Source organism: Colossoma macropomum, unplaced genomic scaffold, assembly GCF_904425465.1.
Source record: "Colossoma macropomum unplaced genomic scaffold, Colossoma_macropomum, whole genome shotgun sequence".
Taxonomy (NCBI): Eukaryota; Metazoa; Chordata; class Actinopteri; order Characiformes; family Serrasalmidae; genus Colossoma; species Colossoma macropomum.
This window is the reverse complement of record NW_023494793.1, coordinates 11826978-11849793: the sequence shown is the minus strand read 5'-3', so window position 1 is coordinate 11849793 and position 22816 is coordinate 11826978. Positions and strand designations below refer to the sequence as shown.

General features: G+C 39.7%; 2 protein-coding genes across 2 annotated transcripts; both read right to left on the bottom strand.

The window, feature by feature from the left end:
- Window positions 1-10544: 10544 nt before the first annotated feature.
- On the bottom strand, window positions 10545-15348 carry LOC118813270 (beta-microseminoprotein-like). The gene is made up of 4 exons (XM_036578504.1): window positions 15226-15348; window positions 13726-13819; window positions 13525-13642; window positions 10545-11065 (listed from the first exon to the last, which is right to left on the bottom strand). The coding sequence occupies exons 1-4, from the start codon at window positions 15226-15228 to the stop codon at window positions 10939-10941; spliced, it is 342 nt and encodes a 113-aa protein (XP_036434397.1). The 5' UTR covers window positions 15229-15348; the 3' UTR covers window positions 10545-10938.
- A 5428-nt stretch (window positions 15349-20776) lies between these two features.
- Window positions 20777-22289, bottom strand: LOC118812886 (beta-microseminoprotein-like). Its single transcript, XM_036577997.1, has 4 exons — window positions 22210-22289; window positions 21950-22043; window positions 21709-21826; window positions 20777-21150 (listed from the first exon to the last, which is right to left on the bottom strand). Exons 1-4 carry the CDS (start codon window positions 22270-22272, stop codon window positions 21033-21035), a joined length of 393 nt encoding a protein of 130 aa, XP_036433890.1. The 5' UTR covers window positions 22273-22289; the 3' UTR covers window positions 20777-21032.
- Between the last annotated feature and the right edge of the window lie 527 nt (window positions 22290-22816).

The following is a 22816-nucleotide window of genomic DNA, read 5'->3' as shown; positions in this document are numbered from 1 at the left end:
AATACAGTAGCGCTAAATCTGAAAAAAGTTTTCTTTGGGGACTATTTTGCCTCATAACCCCCTGCATGTGCCTCTCCACCATGAATGAACATTAAAAAATATGGTTTAGGTCAAAAGCTTATCTTAAAACTATCGTCAAAGAATGTTTTAGGCATCACGCAGCATTATTTGTAACAATTGCAAGTAATAACTTTCTATTAGAGGCAGTAAGACTTAGACTCTTCAGATGTCTGGTTCCTATCACCACCACTGTGAAAAATTCTCGGTAAGTTTCTTCAGAACGGAGCATTTCAAGTCACGCCAAACCACTCTGAATTATTTATTAATTATTTAATCATGACGAAATGTAGAAGAATCAGTGGAATTCCAAATTCCCATTTAAAACATATTTGGGATGACAATGATATCTTGGCAAGCTCCTCCTCTATAGCTGACCATGAAGTAAATGTTTTTTCCAAAAAAAAAGAAAACAACTTTCCTGACTTCATTAAGGCAGTTCTACACTGGAGAGGAGAGAACCTCGTCCACTAATCATTCTAACAGAATGTGCTTAACTGCTTCAGTCTCTGCCATCAAACCTCTTTGTTTTTCTTGATATTTCTTTTGCATTAGTTAGCTTTAAGCTAAAGCTGAGACTGAGCATTCTGATGCTCCTTTAATAAGGTATCAGCATTGTGTGATATAAATGTTTAAGACGTTTTTGCGGAAGTTGCAGTCAGATACATGCACCCAGTGTTCCACAAAGGATTGGCTTGTTATAAGAACGACTACAGAACAGAAAAGGATTCTTGCTTTAATGTGCCATAAATCTGCAAACATTGTAACTGATAAAATCTTCCAGGTTGTATATTATTTGTACTTAGTAAGTTTAGATGTACAACAATTTAAACTTGTAACTAAAAGCTGTGAATGTTTTATTAGACTGTACTTCACATATCCATGTTCAGTATAGCCTTGTTATAGATATATGTTGCAGCAGAACTAAAATATTTGTGCTTTTAAATGTAATTAAATGTGCAGTTTACTATTGCTGTGTGCTGCAGGTCTAAATGCTGGTTCGATTATTTTCTGTCTTTAATGATCACTTTCTGATGGCACTGTAAGGGCATGGAATAGTCCTGTTTCTCTTTTTAAACACTTTAAATGTGCATGTGCCATAATTGTACTCCACAGTGTAATCTTCAGCAAACCTCACAATCTGTAAAAGAAAGAAAAATAATCAAAGAACAGAACATCCAATGAAGGTCAAGTACAGTTACACCTTGAGCATCTGCTCTGGAGGATCTTCAGAACAAGGTGAAGTAGATACAAAAGTGCTGGACGTCTAAAATGGTGGCTGAGAATGTGTTAATCTGTTTCTTTTCATTGTTTACAGTGTTTTCTATGCAGCAACGTAGCCTATGATTTAAACGCACTCTTGGAGTTTAAGCTGTAAAGCTATCAAATTTTTAATTACATTTTTTTTAAACACCTTTCATTAATTTTTTCTAAGGGCATTATTATTGTACCAGTACAGACAGTACAGTATATCACATAAAAAAGAAAAAAAGGAATAAGTGCTAAAAAAACAGTAAAGTTTGGTATTTGGCAAATTTGCTTGAATTAATATAAAATGTTGATAATATTAAGGAAAGTTTGAAAAATAAAAAATATAATTTATTGGAATTTACATATTCAAAGGGGTAAATACTCAACTTTTAGCATAATAAAAATGTCAGTTTTTCTGTTTATGAAATTATCCAAATTCAAAATCCATTTTAGTTTGTTTACACTCTTAAAATAAGTGGATGATAGATTCTCCAGAGTTATTACAAAATGAGTAAACAATGTTATTTTAACTGTCAACTTTCACCCACAAAAGGTACCATATGTCATCCACAGCTGACCAATCAACATCGAGGATGCCTTCTCTAGTCACTCCTCCAACACAGGGGCGCTAGTTTTGACTGTTTTCAAACACAGCAAATCGCATTTTTGCATTTTCTCTTTAGGTGTTGTTCAAGAACTACTATGTATGCTTTATATGGGGGTGAGCGTGTCAGCGAGAGGGTGCGGGGGTCGCGGGGGTGGAGAGCTATTCCGTCAAAAGCAAAACTGCTCTCCTCTTAAAGGCGCAAAGCCCCACCCAACAGTGAGATGGAAGCCAATGATGCAGCAGAGGTTTTGCGGTGGCATCTGGGGAACCATTGAAAAAGCCAAGGAATTCAAGAAGGAAATCAACACGTTTCATAAAGCCACAGTCAGGACAGAAGATGGACAAACAGAATGGTACCACACACAGAACACATAATAAGAGAAGCAGGACTGGAGTAAGATGATCAATATGCAGATGATACAACACTCACAGGGGGAAATCTGGAGGCCCTTATTAGGGAGGTTAACTCTCAGGTTTATTACATATGGAGGCTTATTATTTAGTAACTACAGGGACTTCAATGTAAACTTGTGGAGCTATTCTTAGGTTATAGAAGCGTGCAATAAACCTTTGGGCCTGCTGGTGAAAAGGACTTCAACTCAATATGAAGAAGACTAAGCTTACTAAGTAGACCACTAACCACTGATGACAGAACAAGGATGAAGAAGCTTTAAAAGATCTTTAAATGCAATTATTTGTCTTTGCAAACAAAGATTAGAATGGTCCAGGCTGTGGTTGTCTCTGTGGTGAAAGCTGGACAATAATGAAGCATGAACAGGAAAAATATAGATGCCTTTGAACTCTGGTGCTGTCGACGACTTTTGAGAGTGCCTTGGACGGCAAAGAAAACAAACAAATGGATCCAAAACCAAGTCACGCCTCACCTCTCACTCAAAGCCCAGATAACCAAACTGAGGTATCTTACTTTGGACACATCTGCTGTTGGTCCAGGAAGATCCCACAGAGTGCCAGGTCTTATCCACCTCATCCCGACAATGGGTCGCATCTACCAAACATCAACACAGAGTTTAGAGAAACAACACAATAAGAACCAACATGAGCGCAACATGATATATACATGTACCTCTTTTAAGCGGTGCAAACCAGCAGGAGGCATCATTCAGAGGAATCAGAGCAAACAGGACAAACCCCGAACACTAACCTCTTCAAAATGGACTTAGGAAAAAAAAACAAGTAAAGAAATTGATCGGACAAATACCTGTGTTCTTTTTCAGGAGTATATTTAAACAGAAGTGCCGTTTCACTGTAACTTCTATTGTTCATTGGTATCAACTAACCTGATTTAGTAACTTCTATTTTATTTCTGCAGAAAAAGCATTGCTGGACACCTCCTGAGTACTAATGACTACACATTTTGGTGCTTTTCCTCTTATTTCAGCTCAGAAAGTGCTTTTTTAATTAGCTGCAAAATGTATGTTAGAGCACAAAACACCACAATATGCCATTACAGTCTGCAGAAGCAGAGTTAGCACTGTTCTAGAGCCACTGTGTGAACGACTGTAGTCATTTCTTCAAGTTCAAAATAGGATCAGAACTTCATATTTTGAAATATGATGTTACGTGCCTGCGATACACGTACGTTTTGTTTTTCTTTTTTTTTTTCCTTTCTCTCTCTCTCTCTCCTCTTTCACCCATCCAGATCATGGTGCAGGTGTGGATAAAAGGACCAATGTGGACAACATATGCTTGGCTGTGCTCTGCCCTCTACCAATCCGGATGGCTGCTTTCTGCAAAGGGGCGGGCCTTGGCAGATAAAAGGACTCACCTGAGACTAGTTATGGAGGGGAGCGTTTAGCGTGCATGAGACTTGTAGTGTCAAGCTGTGTTACTTTAGCTGTAAATATGTAACCAGTGGTGCTGGTCTCCTGTGCTCCCTCTCTACTGTTTTCTCTCTCTCCCGGTGCATGTGTGGACGGGCAAGTTGGGCGCGCCTATACATATGCATATCATATCGCACACAGAGGCCTACACTCAGAAACAGAGGCCTACACTCGCACACAGAGGCCTACACTCACACACAGAGGCCTACACTCACACACAGAGGCCTACACTCACACACAGAGGCCTACACTCACAAACAGAGGCCTACACTCACACACAGAGGCCTACACTCGTACACAGAGGCCTACACTCACAAACAGAGGCCTACACTCGCACATAGAGGCCTACACTCACACACAGAGGCCTACACTCGCACATAGAGGCCTACACTCACACACAGAGGCCTACACTCGCACACAGAGGCCTACACTCACAAACAGAGGCCTACACTCGCACACAGAGGCCTACACTCGCACACAGAGGCCTACACTCACAAACAGAGGCCTACACTCGCACACAGAGGCCTACACTCGCACATAGAGGCCTACACTCACAAACAGAGGCCTACACTCGCACACAAGGGCCTACACTCACACACAAGGGCCTACACTCACACACAGAGGCCTACACTCACACACAGAGGCCTACACTCACACACAAGGGCCTACACTCACACACAAGGGCCTACACTCACACACAGAGGCCTACACTCACACACAAGGGCCTACACTCACACACAAGGGCCTACACTCACACACAGAGGCCTACACTCACACACAGAGGCCTACACTCACACACAGAGGCCTACACTCACACACAGGGGCCTACACTCACACATAGAGGCCTACACTCACACACAGAGGCCTACACTCACACACAGAGGCCTACATTCACACACAGAGGCCTACACTCACACACAAGGGCCTACACTCACAAACAGAGGCCTACACTCACACACAAGGGCCTACACTCACACACAGAGGCCTACACTCACACACAAGGGCCTACACTCACACACAGAGGCCTACACTCACACACAGGGGCCTACACTCGCACACAGAGGCCTACACTCACACACAGGGGCCTACACTCGCACACAGAGGCCTACACTCACACACAGGGGCCTACACTCGCACACAGAGGCCTACACTCACACACAGGGGCCTACACTCGCACACAGAGGCCTACACTCACACACAGAGGCCTACACTCACACACAGAGGCCTACACTCACACACAGAGGCCTACACTCGCACATAGAGGCCTACACTCACACACAGGGGCCTACACTCGCACACAGAGGCCTACACTCGCACATAGAGGCCTACACTCACACACAGAGGCCCACACTCGCACACAGAGGCCTACACTCGCACACAGGGGCCTACACTCGCACACAGAGGCCTACACTCACACACAGAGGCCTACACTCGCACACAGAGGCCTACACTCGCACACAGGGGCCTACACTCACACACAGCGTCAAATAATACATGTAAAGTCTTTTAGAAACTTCAGAAATCTATGTTTAATCTAGAACTGCCAAATTATGTTAATTTAAATCACTGTTAGCGCTGACAAACAGGTAGACTCCCATAGCGATGCTAGCAGAAGTTAGCATTATTGTAGAAGTGTTCTGGCCTAAATTGAAGGCCTAGCTCTAGTAGTCACAGTTTGCCTCTGGGGCACATGGACTTCTCTCACTGGGCTCTTTTCCACTGCAGGGCCAAATGGTTCTGAGCACGGAGGGCAACCGTTCCAGTGGCGTTTCCACATGGACACGGTTCTGCACAGAACACTTAAAAACGGGGCTCAGCCCTTTTTTTTCAGCATGGTTAGCTAATCGCAGAGCCATGTAGAGAGAGTTGTGTCAAAGGAAGTCATGTGATTCACGTAGACTTCAGATATTTCAAGGAAGTTTTTGGCAGACAATTTGAACCCGTAAACACATGGAGACAGAACTGCAATTAATTAAAATTGCAGCCAAATGCATTGATTCACAATATTTATATAGCACACCAACATGTGTTAATAATATATCTGTCCGCAGAGCCACAGTTTCACGCCAGCAGTTTCACTCCAGCAGGTTCAAGCTAGTGGCATACAGTTTGGTTTTTCTTAGCGAGTTTTAGGCTAATTGACATTTCAGTCGTTTTATGTGTTCCCAACAAATATGTGATGAATTTGCATTGGGCTAACATTATATTTTAGCTTTAGGCTAAAACAAACTTTGGTTTAAATGCATATAGACATTCACAGGGTAAATATTAAACAAACTATGGCTGATGTGGCCTGGGTAAACTAATGGGTTGTGTAGTGTCGTGGCTAAAACGGCTTCTAGTTCAAAAATAAACTTCAGTTAATACAAAACAGAAAACAGTTAAACACCAAGAAGAGAAAGTGAAATCTTTTGTTAAAGATTAAGGTCTCACAATGGAGGCGTTAACCTGAGTTGTCTGGGGCCGCAACTGACCAACCCACAAAAAGTCACACTTTTTATACTTCTTCTGCCTCCCCATTATGTCATCTCTTTCCTGATTTGCCACCATTATCTTTGAGAAAATTCCCACCAATGTTTCCAAACCCAAAAGTAACATATTTGTTTTTAATAGCTGCAGGCCAAGCAAGCCAAGCAGGCCAAGGCCACTATCAGGCCTTGACCTTACCACTTACTCTCTCTGTGTATGTGTTCTCCCCCTTAGAGACATCTTAATACTGATAATATGGAATAAGCAGATATCTTTAATACTGATAAAGAAAAGCAGGTGTCGTTAATACTGATAAAGGATAAGCAGGTGTCTTTAATACTGATAAAGATAAGCAGGTGTCGTTAATACCGATAAAAGATAAGCAGGTGTCATTAATACCGATAAAGGATAAGCAGGTGTCATTAATACCGATAAAAGATAAGCAGGTGTCATTAATACCGATAAAGGATAAGCAGGTGTCATTAATACCGATAAAGGATAAGCAGGTGTCATTAATACCGATAAAAGATAAGCAGGTGTCATTAATACCGATAAAGGATAAGCAGGTGTCGTTAATACCGATAAAGGATAAGCAGGTGTCATTAATACCGATAAAGGATAAGCAGGTGTCATTAATACCGATAAAAGATAAGCAGGTGTCATTAATACCGATAAAGGATAAGCAGGTGTCATTAATACCGATAAAGGATAAGCAGGTGTCATTAATACCGATAAAAGATAAGCAGGTGTCATTAATACCGATAAAGGATAAGCAGGTGTCATTAATAGTGATAAAGGATAAGCAGGTGTCATTAATACCGTTAAAGGATAAGCAGGTGTCATTAATACCGATAAAGGATAAGCAGGTGTCATTAATACCGTTAAAGGATAAGCAGGTGTCATTAATACCGATAAAGGATAAGCAGGTGTCATTAATACTAATAAAGGATAAGCAGGTGTCATTAATAGTGATAAAGGATAAGCAGGTGTCATTAATACCTTTAGTTTAACTAATATTTAACTCCCATCCCACCCTGCAAAAAAAGCACGTTCAGAAGCCTTTTTCTATAATTTAACAACGGTAAATGAAATGACATTATAAGGAGGGAATTTACAATTAATAGGCTGTTTATGGTTGTTATGTGCTGCTAACTTCAGTATTCTAGGGTAATGTGTTGTCTGTTAATGCTCTTTAAATCTATTAATTTAGTGGGGGACAATCCACTAACATGCTTAAATATACATGTTAATTTGATTCAGATGTGCTGATTATATAAAAAATGATTCTTTAAATATCCTGTCTCTCAAAAGTTCATCACAAACGGTCTATTCTGCTGCAATTCGGCTGCGCTGCTATTATTTGCTGCTAACTTTCGGGAACTATTGAGGGGCACCGCAATTCACCATTTCTGAAAAAATGGTCCATTGGAGAAAATCGAGATGATGCAACTCTCTCAGTGTGTCCCAATCATGGGCTGCATCCTTCGAAGGATGCGTCTTCGAAGGGGTGCCCTTCAAAGGCTGCGTAGAGGCTAAACTGAAATGAGACGGTCTGCTCTACGGCAGATTTCTTGTTTGCGTCACAGCAGCGCTGCTCCCGCTCTTACAGCTGCATCACGAAACGCTGCTATTGTCAAGTTCTTTTAGCAGAGCTGGAGATGCTTCACCACCAATGCCTGCACCAGCACGTGAAGTATTTTAGACTGATGAGATTAGCTTTTTTAAACATCTGTATTTTTAGCTAGCAAACCCTCGCTGGCATGCAATGACCCTCGGGATATGTTGGCTGGTGAAGGATCCACCCGATGGATCCTTCGTTGCTATGGAAAAGAATTTCCCGGCCACATTTTTCGTCCACATATGAAGGAGCCTTTGAAATGGGACAGCCTAGTCACGCCACTCTGACGCAAACAGCCTTCAAATGCAGCGTCCGACGGATACAGCCCCTGAATTGGGACACAGTTTCTCTCTACATGCCTCTGGCTCTGGCTAATCATACTCAGAGCCACAGAACCGTTCAGTGGGATGATGTAGCTATTTGCTGATTGGCATCCTGCTGCAAATAAATGAAAGCAGTGCAAGATTTAAACCTACCATTCAATAAATGTCAAAGCTTCAATCTAACACCAAATTCTAAATTTTCAATGGTGCTGATAACCAGGAGAGAGTAACCGGTAAGCGTTAGCTTAGCGAACATGCTGCCAGCTCTGCTCACTACAGAACAGGTTCGATTCTGACTAACAAAAGGTTACTGACAGAAACTCACAAAGCCGAAATTGAACCGTTTCTGGAGCTGGAGCCTCCTAGCCAAGCTAATGCTAGCCGGCTCCTCTGTCCTTAACTTAGCATAGCTGAAGAAATCCAAACACCCCAGTGCAGGTCCTGGTGCTCTGCTATCACAAGTATAGTTGATAAAAACTTACAACAGCGAGAGCAAACTCTGCTGATTGATGGTGGAGTGACAGAAAGCCAAAATATTGAAATAATAATATATACTGAAATAAAAACCGGAGTTCGTGTCCCTATATAGTGGGGGCGTGACGTCACCGCGATGACGTCATAATCGGCGCGTAATATAGTCACTGAATTGTGTTTTGGATTGATTCAGGTCAGGAGTAGACGATGCAGGACTCCAGGTTCTCTGGAGTCGACTCTGACTCTCGACTCCTGCTGTTGAATCAATGGAGTCGACTCTTCGAATCCACTTTAAGGAGTCCGTGATAAACGGATACAGCAGATATTAGACAATCACAAATGTAGTTCACCCATTTTTGTGTGTAGCTACAGATAATATAGTACATTTGTAGATTCCAAGTAAAATCAGGCAGCCTGACAAATTATTACAGAAGATTATTAATGTTTCAACACATTTTACCATCAGGATTCAGATCATTTCACATGATGAGGCAGCTGAAGGATGAAACTCAGAATGATGCTCTGAGAAAATCATTTCTGTAGTCATATAGTTCATTCTATGAAAATAAACCATTATTTGCCAGATTTAAAGTGAGGTTTTCATCATGGAGCAGCTGAATGTTATTGTTCCTCTGTTATTGGCTGAATTCGGCTTATTCGCCACTTTCTTGTTCTAATTTTCTGTTGAATGAAGATCCGTTAGGGAGCCAAAAGAGTCGACTCTTTCTGGTGAGCTGAGCTGATTGATCTGACTCACTGAAAAGAGCCGCAGTGCCCCTCTCTCACTGCCAGACATGCTGGAGTCAAAGAATCGACTCTTTTCGAAGCGACTCTTTATGGCTACCAAGAGCACGATTTCACACTTTAAAACTAAAGTTTCATATTTGAAATGAGATGATAATAAATGTAATACGGGGATTTAAAGTAACCAAAGCTTTTATAGACCAAATCAGAATGTTTGTAAGTATAATGGTTGGCTATTTTACGCTAATGATAAACATAACAGACGTTGGCACTGTAATATCTTGTTGTGTTTGAGTCTGTAATATCAAATGTACCCAAGAACGTAATGGATTTTACTCCCCATTTCCAGCTTCCTAAAGCAGGTAGAGCTGTATTAGTATTAATCCCGCTGAGGGGTCCTCTGTGTTTGCTAACACTAGCAGCTAAAGCTAACGACACTTTAGCAAATCCTTTACTCTTCCAGATGAAGATGTAGTTACCAAACACCATTACACCACCAGTAAGTACAAACCAGGACAGTGTGCTGATGTGTTTATCTGTTTTTTTAGAATTATTGCTTTATGTTTGTTTGTAAGGTGACAACAAGCAAAAAAAGATGCTTCTTCAAGGGTTCTTTAGTCAAATGAATGGACCAATTTAGAACCATGAGTTCTATATAGAACCATTTGCATCCTTTTTGAAAATGGTACTGTGTCGCACCAAAAGGTGTTCTTCTATTGTGACAAGCTTGACATTGTAACAGTAGCAGAACCCTTTTTGGTGCTATATAGAACCTCATACAGCACATTCTCCATCAATCTGAAGAACCATTTCACCATGCAGAGAACTGTTTATACTTGTGAATGGTTCTGTATAGAACCCATGATTGTAAATAGAACCATTCCCTTCACCGAAGAACCTTTGAAAAACCGTCTGTTTTACATGTGTAGCTAGGCCACGTGGGGGTTTGTGAACAGCATCCATGAGGAGGCAGCCTAAACAGAGTCTGAGTGTGTGGCCTTAAAAGGGGAACTCCACCAATTTCTCAAGATTTCTGAATAATTCAAGTAAGATGTAAACAGAGTCATTCGGAGTGGTTTGATGTGAAATGCATTACAGTCAAATTTACAGACTCTGATTTCATTACAGTGGTGCTGATAGGAACCAGGGGTCACAATGTGTACAACACAAATATAGCCATTTTACTTACTATCCAAACAGAAAAGCATTCTTGCTTTAATGTGCCATACATTTGCAAGCGTTTATGAAACATTATCTGTAAGCCAGTATAGATGTACAGCATTTTAAACTCCTAACTGAAAGTTGGGATTAAGTTGGACTTTTATTAGACTGTACTTTACATGTGCATCTTCAGTCTACCATTAATGGTTATAGTTATATTTTGCAGCAGGACTAAAACACTTCTGCTTTTGAATGTAAATCACTGTGCACTTCACCACTGCTGTGTGCTGCAGCTCTGAGTGCTGGTTAGATTCATTATCTCCACTGACAAGCCACTTCAAATCAATTCAGAATCACTGAAATCCGCCTTCATTTTCTGTTTTTTTTTTTTTATCACTTTCCGACGGCGCCGTGAGAGCATGGACTATTCCTGTCGTTCCTTTTAAACACTTTATATGTGCATGTCTCATAATTGTACTCCACAATGCAATCTTCAGTAAAATGCACAGATGACGGCAATCTGTAAAAGAAAGAAATAAAATAATATCAAAGAACAGAACATCCAAAGAAGGTCAAGTAAAAGTAACACTTTTCATCAGGAGCATCTGCTCTGGAACATCTTCAGAACAAGGTGAAGTAGATACAAAAGTGCAGAACGTCTAAAATGGTGGCTGAGAATGTGTTAATCTGCTTCTTTTCATTGTTTACAGTGTTTTCTATGCAGCAATGTAGCCTATGATTTAAACGCACTCTTATAGTTTAAGCTGTAAAACTGGCCATTTTTAATTTCATTTTATTTTTTATCAAAAACCTATTTATTTAATTTTACCAAGGACATTTCTATACATATTAATACATATAATACATAATACATATAAGACATATTAATGTACCAGAACAGTTAACACAGCATATCACAAAAGAATGAGTGCTATGTATTATTAAGGGCATTATTAATATACCAGTGCAAATAATACAGTATGTCACAAACAAACAAAAAAGAATAAGTGCTATAAATACAGTAAAGCTTGGCATTTAATTGGCATTAATTGACAAATTTTCTTGAATTAATATAAACTTTTTGATAGTATATTTATTGGAATTTACATTTTACATATTCAAAGGGGTACATACTCAACTTTTAGCTTAATAAAAACATCAGTTTTTATGTTTATCAAATTATCCAAATTCAATAACCATTACAGTTTCTTCATTCTCAAAATAAGTGGATGATAGATTCTCCAGAGTTTTTACAAAATGAGCAATGAATGTTATTTTTCTTTCAACGTTCACCTACTAAATGCACCATATGGCTTCCACAACTGACCAATCAACATCGAGGATGCCTCTAGTCACTCCTCCAACACAGGGGCGCTAGTTTTGACTGTTTTCAAACACAACAAATTGTATCTTCGCATTTTCTCATTAGGTGTTATTCAAGAACTACTATCTATGCTTTATATGGGGCTGAGCGTGTGAGCGCGGGGTGGAAAGTTGTTCCGTGGAAGCCAATGATGCGGCAGAAATTTTAGGGTTGCATCTGGGACCAATCAGATTCCAGGGGGGCACTGGCTACTCTGACCACCCCGTTAGAACTGTGCATGCATCTGAGTTGGTTATTAGCTAGGTTCTGATTGGCTAATTTCCCAGTTACTCCCCTCATGAATCCATCAAACTCTACTGCACTGGTGCAAAGCTGCTGCAACAACTTAAAAAATAGCTGTATGCTGTTTTGATTATGGGGCTGCTCTGAACAATAGCAAGAATAGAAAGAATGTGGTGCTGTTTCTAGCTAGAAACCATTAGCATGCCATGCGCAGCAAGCATGAAGAGACACTAAGCATATATTTGTGCTTCACGTGTTCTGCAGGCTGGTGTAATTAAAAAAAAAAGGTTCTATACAGCACCCAAAAGGGTTCTTTTGTTAGAAGCTTGATATCGTAACAATGGCAGAATGCTTTCTGATGCTATACAGAGCAATTTTTAAAAAAGTTCTATATAGAACCATATACAACACATCCTCCATCAATCTGAAGAACTATTTTACCATGCAAAGAACCCTTTAAGTTTCAAATGGTTCTATATAACTCCTTCTAAACACAACCATTCCTTTAACTAAACAACCCTTGAAGACCCATTTTTAAAAAAAAAAAGTAGTACAAATTTGTTTTAAATAACATTGAGTTTGATCAGCTTTTCTACAGACTTTTAGAAAGTTTAAAGTACCCATACAATGCAAAAGTGAATTTTGCTAACTTTTTGGAAATGAGATTTTGAAGTAGTACATAAACACTGCTAAAATTTCAGAACACTCCGTTCACTCCTCAGTTTATACAGTCCCTATTTAGAAACTAAGCAGCAAAAATTGCAAATTGTTTCTGTGATGTCACACATTTACATATAACCGCCTATTCAGCCTATAGCATTTTAGCCTATTCACAGTGAAGGTTTGGCCTGCTTTTTGAATGAGGCACAACAGAGGGCGACCAATCAGATTAGAGATCATTTACATATCAGTCTTAAAGGCAGAGTAACAAAACTTTGTTTAATTATACGGGATAAAGAGAGATAGAAAGATGCTTTTTTGGTATATAAAACAACACAAACATTTCAAGAGGACCGCAAAGGTAAAAATAACATGCACAAAACATGTAGAACATGGGTCCTTTAGGATCATTTAGGATAAGGAACGGATGTACATATCATTCTTTTTGGAACAAAATCTCATATCTCCAAAAAAGCACTTTAACAAGAGAAGAAAAAACTTTCAATGTAAGTTGATGCAGCCAGACTTTATTCTAAGTCAATCTGGACCATTTCTACTGGTCTGGTCATCCTGGATTTTTGTCACAATGTAAATGGCAGCTTACATTTTTCAACTATGTTAAAAAAAGGCAAAACAACAAAAATGGGGATCAATGGTTTTGTTCCGACTGCAACAACAATTTAGACAGACATAAACAGCTTTGGTTTACTTACCCATCACAGCAGCTCATTGCAGAAGCACTGCAGGTACACTGAACACATTTGCCGTTGGTCCAGGAGGATCCCACAGGGTGCCAGGTCTTATCCATGATGTCCTGACAATGAGTCGCACCTATAAAAGGTCAAAAGTTAGTAACACATCACAATATAAACCAACATGAGCATAACATGACTCAACTCTTGGCAAATGGATACCTCTTTTCAGCATCGTCATTGAGCAGGCGGCATCATTCAGAGGAATGAGAGCAAACAGCACCAACCCCACGAACACTGACCTCTTCAGCACAGACTTTGGAACAAAGAGCAAGTAAACAAATGGAGTAAACAAACACCTCCGCACTCTGTCTGGAGAATTTTTGTGTTTTAATGAACTGCAGTGTTCTACTATTTTTATTGATACAACCAGCAAGATTTCCTTTTCAATGTAAGAAAAGTCCAGTTTTATTAAATTTATATTATTTTCACTGACATAACTAGATTTCAAACTCCTGTTTTCTTTCTCCTGCTTCTGATTTCCCATCTTAGAATTAAGATTATCTTAACTGCTAGAGAGAGTATTCAGTGCTATGCTCACTCTACCATTTAAGTGTCTTCTTTGTGCTGAAATACTTTCAGGAATCCCAGCACGGGTCATTCCGAATAAGAATAACTGGCCTCCTAGACCAGCGGTTCCCAAAGCAGGGCCTATATTCATAAAGCTTTTCAGTATATCAGTGCTGACCTGGGATCAGATTCCTTACTTATTTATAATGCAGGAACATATCCTAGATCAGCACTCTGGGCTTACAGAAGCTTTATGTTAACAGGCTCTGGCCTGCTGCGCAGCACATTTTACCATTTTTCCTGAGAATGGGGTTGCTAACTGTCTGACAAGTTAGATCATGTGTGTTAGAGCAGGGAAGACAACAAAATATGTAGGTTAAGGGTTACATCACAACCAAGATTAGGAATCACTGTCCTAGACTGATTGTGAGGTCATTTCTGTGTATATTATTATATACATTATATACAGGTAATCAAAATGATCCTAAAGAAATCAACACTTTTGGTGTATTACATCTATGGGTGTTCCACAAGGTTAAATCCTAAGGCATCTTATTCAGTTTACTATTAACAATGTTGCTGTGACCACTGATTACTGATTGCTGTACAAGCAGCAAATCATTTGATGCCCTCTACAACCAAAAATTAGTTTGAAATGAAAAAAAAAATATATACACTGATTTTCAGAGCCTTCAACGTTGATTTAATAATCCAGTTATTTGATCATAGTATCAAAAGAGTCACTGAACTTCTAATCTTTAACCACCTTCACTGAGCCGACAACTGTTTTAGTTGATTTTAGTTTTTAGTTGATTTTTAGGATTTTTAAAAAGTAATTTACTATTATTACTTTTATTTTATTAATTTCCTTTTCTTATTCTCGTTTTATAATAGAGTTATCATTTTATTTGCTTATATTGATAATTGTTATTGTGTTTATTGTGGTTTAATTTTATGCATATGCTTTATATCATGTTTATTATTAAAGAATTATATTTACTCTTTTTGAGTCCTTTGTTTTTTTTGTACATTTCTCAGCTACACTTAAATTAAGGTCACCCTCAATGTACCCTGACTTTAAATGATTGATATTAATCACATTTAAATCTCATTTAAGCAGCACTAGTAAACAGAGAAATCATGTAAACTCACCATGGTTGCAGGCTCAACGTGGATCAATGTTCTGAGGTCTGTGACCACTACCCGAATGAAGTCACATTTTTGCTGCACTGCCCATAAGGCTGGCCTATGACAGTCTCATTCCAGCCCCTTTCCCTGTTGAGACATGTTGCCTCTATCTTATCATATATACGTCAATAACAGTGAGAGGGAGTGAAGTAAAAAACCTTCCGACAACAAGTTTGTATACATGCAGACTTATTTGTTTCTGCAGAATTCACAGTTAGACATACAGTAGACTGCTTCAGTGAGACACATACTGCTAGACCGCATATTTAACCATGCAGTCTTTGGAAACGTGCACAGATGGCAACCTGGGAAGTAATGAAGTGGTGGTGCTGGGGGGGCTGTATGAAATGGTGGTGCTGGGGGGGCTGTATGAAGTGGTGATGCTGGGGGGCTGTATGAAGTAGTGGTGCTGGGGGGGCTGTAGCATCTCCAGATTTCAGAATAGCTTAACTGCAACTGATAAAAACAATAATGGAAAAGCCAGAGGTGGGAAATTTGTGAACAAACTTTAAGTTGGCTTGACAAAGCTGTTGCTAGGAAATCCAAGGTGGTTACTACGATGCTGCTATGTTATCCTAGGCAGTTGCTAAGATGTTGCTAGGCCATTGCTATGGAATCCCAGGTGGTTACTAAGGTGCTACTGGGCCATTGCTATGGAATCCCAGGTGGTTACTAAGGTGCTACTGGGCCATTGCTATGGAATCCCAGGTGGATACTAAGGTGTTACTGGGCCATTGCTGTGGCATCCCAGGTGGTCGATAAGGTGAAGTGTTAGGTCATTGCTGTGTTGTCCCAGATAGTTGGAGGACTTGTTATGTACACTAGGTCTTTTAGCAGTCTTTAATGAAAAAATAGAAGGGATGACAGGAGTAAAATTTATCTTTACTAGGGGTGGATATTCTGACTAATTTTGATATTTGAGTATCCGTAGGAGTTCATTAACAGATATCTTGTTAACTGCAAGGAAGAAAAAAAAACAATGGCAAAAAATGTAAACTTTGGTCAAAAACAACGTAATGTAATATAATGGTAGTGCTTACCATTTTTGGCAACAACACTGGTGTTACACAAACGTATAGAAGCAGGCAGAGGAACGTCTTCAATTATCCAAAAACAGCTGAGGGTCACTGGTAAGTTTCTGCCTCTTCAGATAAGTTATTAAGCTAACAGCTAATCTGTGGATGCCGATGAGGATTTAATGTCCTATACAAAGTATTTTCCCCTCAGTGTACAACGCCAAAGTGTTATTTGTTGAAGAAAAGTATTTTCATTGTTTCTGGACCTAGCTAACATCAGTTACAGTAGCTAGCCTAGTTAGCGATACAGCTGCACTACCTCTGCCTTCTCAGTATATCCTTCACAACACTGTCCTCCAGATGATCAGGTTAGTGTGTGTCAAGCATTAAACATTCCTCCACCTTTTCACATCTCTTAACCTAATAATTCTGACTAATTTACTGCTAGTGCCGTTCTCACTGCAGGTTTGTTGTAAGGAGTCTTGTCAGTTTTTCCCCTTCTTGATGGAAGAAGTAGGTCAGTTGTTTGGTTGGTATACCCTGCCTGTGTCAGATTATTGAAAGACTCTAGAACAAGGGGGTCTAATCTTATCTGCAAGGGGCTGATGTGGCTGCCGGTTTTATTCCAAACAAGTAGGAGTCACCTGAATCACCTGATTCCACTTGTTTAATCAGTTGCTCTCAGTCTTCAAACAACTGATCATGTGTGCTCCTGCCTTGTTGGAATACAAACCTGCAATCACTCTGACTCTTATCATCAGATAAGATTAGACACTCCTGCTTTAGAATGTTCTCTCTGGTTCACTCTAATCAATTTGGTTTATATGTTCTTTTTCTGGATATTCTTAGAGGAACAATATGTAATACATTTACTCTACTAAATCATAAAATGACCATGATATGTCATCAGAGATTAAGAATACCTGGTAAGTTAAACATTGTGGAATGGAAAGTTTGTGTGTGTTTTGACCCATGATCCCACCCACTGCCCATTTCTCAGTACCATTTCAATACCCTGGGTTATGAAACACAATAGCAGGCAAACACAGCGTGCTGCAGCCATGGAAGCAACCAAATTTGATCTTGACCTAAAAAGCCTCTGCATTCTTCTAAAAAGCTCCATGACCAGAAACGCAGTAAAATGCGAGTAAATATTGCCGATGCATTCAAAAGATAGAGACAGCTTAGAGCCCTCAAGGAGTTTAAGATGCATGCCAAGATGGCTAATTTTCTCCTGAACAGGTGAGCACCAGGCTTCAGCTGAGGTTAGCTAACCTTACCTAATTTATCACGGCTACTAGCAGGGATGGACATTTTAAGTGATTTCAACATTCGACTACTCGCATTCATACTCTGTGGTCTGCATGCAGCTGGGTTACCAAGGCAGAAGAGGCTGAAGCTGACTTCCAATTGTGCCGGCTTGTTGTTCGAATTTTCCAGTTCCATCTTAAATGTGGAATGGGAAAATTTGAACAACAAGCCCACAAATAGCCTGAGGCGCCACAATGCAACTGCTGCACCATTTAAGGTGGAATGGGCAAATTCAAACAAGAAACCAGCAAATAGCCTGAGGTGCCAGAATACAACTGTGGCACCATCTAAGGTGGAACTGGCAGATTCAAATAAAAAAGCTGACTTCAGCCTCATTCCAGGCAGTGAGTATTTTTGAAGCAGTGGACTTTGGACAGTGGGCTCTGGGTTTAGCTTTGGCTACTGTATATACAGTGGAGGAAATAAGTATTTGATCCCCCACTGACTTTAAAAGTTTTAATACAAAAAAATAAATGAAACGTCTCATAATTTTATGCCAGCTTTATTTTAACAGTGACACATAGAATATCAAAAGAAAAACTGAGAAAATTACATGAAATGAGAAATAAAAATTAATTTGAATTTCATTGAAGGAAATAAGTATTTGACCCCCTAGTAAAACATCATTTAATACTTGGTGGCAAAACCCTTGTTGGCAAGCACAGCAGTCAGACGTTTCTTGTAGTTTTTTTATAACGTTTGCACTTCAGGAGTAATTTTGGCCCACTCCTCTCTGCAGATCATCTCCAAATCCTTAAGGTTTTTAGGCATGCATTTGGAAACGCGAAGCTTCAGCTCTCTCCATAGATCTTCTATGGGATTGAGGTCAGGAGACTGGCTAGGCCATTCCATGACCTTGATATGCTTCTTATGGAGCCACTCCTTTGTTTCCTTGGCTGTATGTTTTGGGTCGTTGTCGTGCTGGAAGACCCATCCACGACCCATTTTCAGTGCCCTGGCGGAGGCAAGGAGGTTGTCACCCAGGATTTTGCGATACAAGGCCCCGTTCATCTTCCCGTCGATGCGGTGAAGTTGGCCTGTGCCCTTAGAAGAAAAACACCCCCAAAACATAATACTTCCACCACCATGCTTGACGGTGGGGATGGTGTTTTTAGGGTCATACTCTGTATTTTTCTTCCTCCAAACACATCGAGTTGAGTTGAGGCCAAAGAGCTCAATTTTGGTCTCATCTGACCACAGCACTTTCTCCCAGTCTCTCTCGGAGTCATTAATATGTTCATTAGCAAACTTGAGGCGGGCCTGGATGTGAGCCTTCTTGAGCAGAGGAACCTGGCATGCACTGCAGGATTTTAAACGTCTCAGTGTATTACCAATGGTTTTTTTGGAGACTGTGGTCCCAGCTGCCTTGAGATCACTAACCATTAGTCTTTCTCATGATCAGTGAGACTCCACGAGGTGATATCTTGCATGGAGCTCCAGGCCGAGGTCGATTGACAGTAATGTTGTACTTCCACTTCCGAATAATTGCACCAACAGTTGTCACCTTCTCATCCAGCTTCTTACTTATGGCTTTGTAGCCCATTCCAGCCTTGTATAGGTCAAAAATCTTGTCCCTGACATCTTTAGACAGCTCTTTAGTCTTGCCCATGGTGGAGATGTTGGAGTGTCACTGAGTCTGTTGGCAGGTGGCCTTTTATACAGGTGACAATTTGGGACAGGTGTCTCTCATGCAGGTAACGACTTCACTGAGATTAGGGTGTGTCAGTGGTCTGTGGGATCCAACATTAGTCATGGTTTTTAAATACTTATTTCCCTCAATGAAATGCAAATTATTTTTTATTTAAATATTATTTAATTTTCTAGATTTTCTTTTTGATATTCCATCTCTCACTGTTAAAATGAAGCTACCATAAAAATCATAGACTGTTTAATTATTTGTCAGAGTACAAACTTTCAAAATCAGTGGGGGATCAAATACTTATTTCCTCCACTGTAGCTAGCCATGCATCTAGCCATCTAGCCAACATACAGAGTTATAAAAAATCCACATGAGCTGGTTTATAATTTGCAAACAATAAAAACATTGCAAATGTATACATTAGCTGATCAGCTTACAGTGTACGAATTGTCCTCGCTTGCCATTGTCAAAGTTTAACATTGCACTTGTTTGTGTAAGTTCAGTGTCCTCAACCTGACAACCCGCGTGAGCTTCGAGTCTTGGGAGGAGGGGGCGGGGGCAGACAACTGTCTCCAATAATTTGAATTTGGATTGCAGTACCCATTTTTGCTCTCAGTATTTCATATTTTTCCTTTAAGCAGGAGTCTCAAACTACCACATCTGGCCTATGACTTCAAAAACCATATTTACAACAACCTGAACTATTATAACAACCTAATTCTTCATCAGATTTAGTGCACTGCCTTTAACCAATCAGCAGTGCGATAAAATATTATCTCAGGGCACTGGAGAAAACGTCCTTCACTAATCAAGTGGCTGTTGCTGGACATAATCAAAGCTTCTGTCAAGTTTGGTAAACATGGCTAACATAATATAGCCTGCCAGCTGAGAGGTTTGTAGGGGGTCCCCTGGTGGCTACAGGGCCCTAAGCAGCTGCTTATGACAATCATTAGGTAGAAACAGCACAGGTGTTGGTAGCTCAAGAGGGAGCAATGCTTAGCAAGCACCTCACAGTTACAGTTACTGATTAAATTTTAATTTCTCTTTTAATTTCTCTTTCAATGTATTCATTGACATTTCAATATTACAAGTAAACTTGAGCTCATGTTGGGTGGGCAAATGATAAAACTGTGTGGGTTTGGGGCTGCTGAACCCAATCATACTGCCGGCATGTCCAAAATTCGTTTTAAAAGTAATTTTGTGGGTGACAATGTCCATGGGTGACCAATATTTGTTTTTAAAAGTTTGTCAGAAACTTGTTTCCAACCTGTCCATTTTGAGAGCTTTTTTCATGCATTATTTTACAATGTTTTTAACCTGTAACTTAGATCACTTACACAAAAGTGGATTTCCTTCTTGCACTTGCCAAAAGTATGATTGCATAAATAATTTAAAGTACTGGTATTGTGGATTTTGTGTTTCAACACTGATTGTCCAGATATGTCTAAAGTAAAGTATGGTGGTGGGAGTATTATGCTGTGGATTTCAGAGTTGAAAGTGATCTTTCTACAGTCTAAAGGATTGTTGCAGGAATGACAATACAAAGGAGCACAATGGAAATGGATTTTCTTTAATGTGCCACACATCTGCCATCATTATTAACATCCTGAAGAGTGTTGTACACTATCTTTAAGGCAGTTTAGCTATACAATATTTTCTCAGCTAGCTAGGAATAACTGAGTACCTAAAATTTACTATTTTCTATCAACTTTCATTATTAAGAATGCTTTGGTTACATTTTTCTGATATGTAGAATTACTGAATTCTGCTTTCTTTTCTGTTCTTTACACCAATTTCACCTTATTTCACTTTCCAATGCCCATGGTAGTGCATGTGCCGTCTTTCTTATAAAGCACATCAAATGTACAGGTGTCATAATCATACACCACAGTGCAGTCGCCGGAAACGTGCACCTTTAGCATTCTGGAAACAAAAGAAATACATAAAGAAATTCTTAATGAAGTTCAGAGAAAAACATAGTATAGAAAAAAAAACAAGTTTATCTGACTACTTGAGAACACCTCATGCATTTTGATGAACTGAAAATGAAAAGACTTTGGGCCTCTTTCACCAACATCTTCCTAGGTTTTTATAAATGTGTTCTTGAGAAAGACCCTGAGAAAAAAAGTCTACATCAGATTCATAACGTGTTCTTAAACCACAGAATTGTTCACACCTTTGTGCTCTTGAGTGTGTGTAGATTCTGTTCCTACCTAAGAACAAGTCCCAAATCAGAAAATGTTGCTGAATGTAAGAATCTTCATGAAAACTGGAAATATCTTAATGGCTGGTGAATGAGGCCCAATATATATATACACAGTCTATATATATTCTCATAACAATATATATATATATATATATATATATATATATATATATATATATATATATATATACATACACACACAGTCTATACTAGTTTTGTTGTTAAATATTTCTGTGTGAGGTGCTTTACTGTGTTGCTAGATTTCCTATATTTACCCATCACAGCATGCCATATCGGTAGTGGTACATTCACACTTTTCACATCTGCTGTTGGTCCAGGCAGATCCCACAGCGTGCCAGGTCCTATCCACACTATCCTGACAGTGAGTCCCGTCTATCAAGGGTCAAAAGGTCAACACACAGACATTTAAAACAATATGAACGACCTGGCGTAACTCCGTGTGTGTGTGTGTGTGTGTGTGTGTGTGTGTGTGTGTGTGTGTGTGTGTGTGTGTACCCTTTTTAAGAAACCCCGTCCAGCAGGCGGCATCATTCAGAGGAACGAGAGCAAACAGCACTAACTCCACAAACACTGACCTCCTCAACACGGACTTTGAACAAAAAGAAAGTAAACAAATGAATTTGACAAATACTTTTTCAGGCGTTTTTGTACAGATATATTTACTGTCTGAACAAACCTTGTTTCTCCAAAATGATAACATTTCAGGAAAAACATTCTCATTAAAACATGACATTTTTATAACAGTATAAACTTACCATGGTTGCATGTAGATGTTTAGGCTTTCCAAAATGATGAGAGACTGCTAGCAGATGCTTCATTTTAAATGGAGCAGAGGGGCGGGGCTACTGATGCTGATACATTGACAGGTGGGTACATTTTAAAAAAGCAATTTCTTTTATCCCAAAACTAAACAGTTTTAATATGTCCATTAACATCTCCTATTATCATATATGCCAAAAGGAGAGCTTAATTTCAAACATATTTTATAGTCGCTGGTGTTATATGAATATGGTGTAACACCAGTGACTGTGACTCCAGTGACTTTCTGGTTAAAACTGAGGATTTTGTGCATTGTGTAGCAAACACCGACATCTGGTTGAGCCAAAGTCACTCTTGTTTAGAAGAACTCCCCACATGACCCGAACTAAAAGCTTGGGCCCACAAAGTCTGAGGTAGAAGCCATAAAACAGGATTAAGTTGCCAACAAGTTTTACATCTTAAAAGGACGGTACCTTGGGAATCTGGACACTGTGGGCGGTTAGCAACCCCCCTTTGCTCCATAGGCATACCAGGCAGCTATAAATCCCTGCCTGGAATCCAGCTATAGGCCTCACCAAACGTACAAGAAATTGAGTTTCTAAA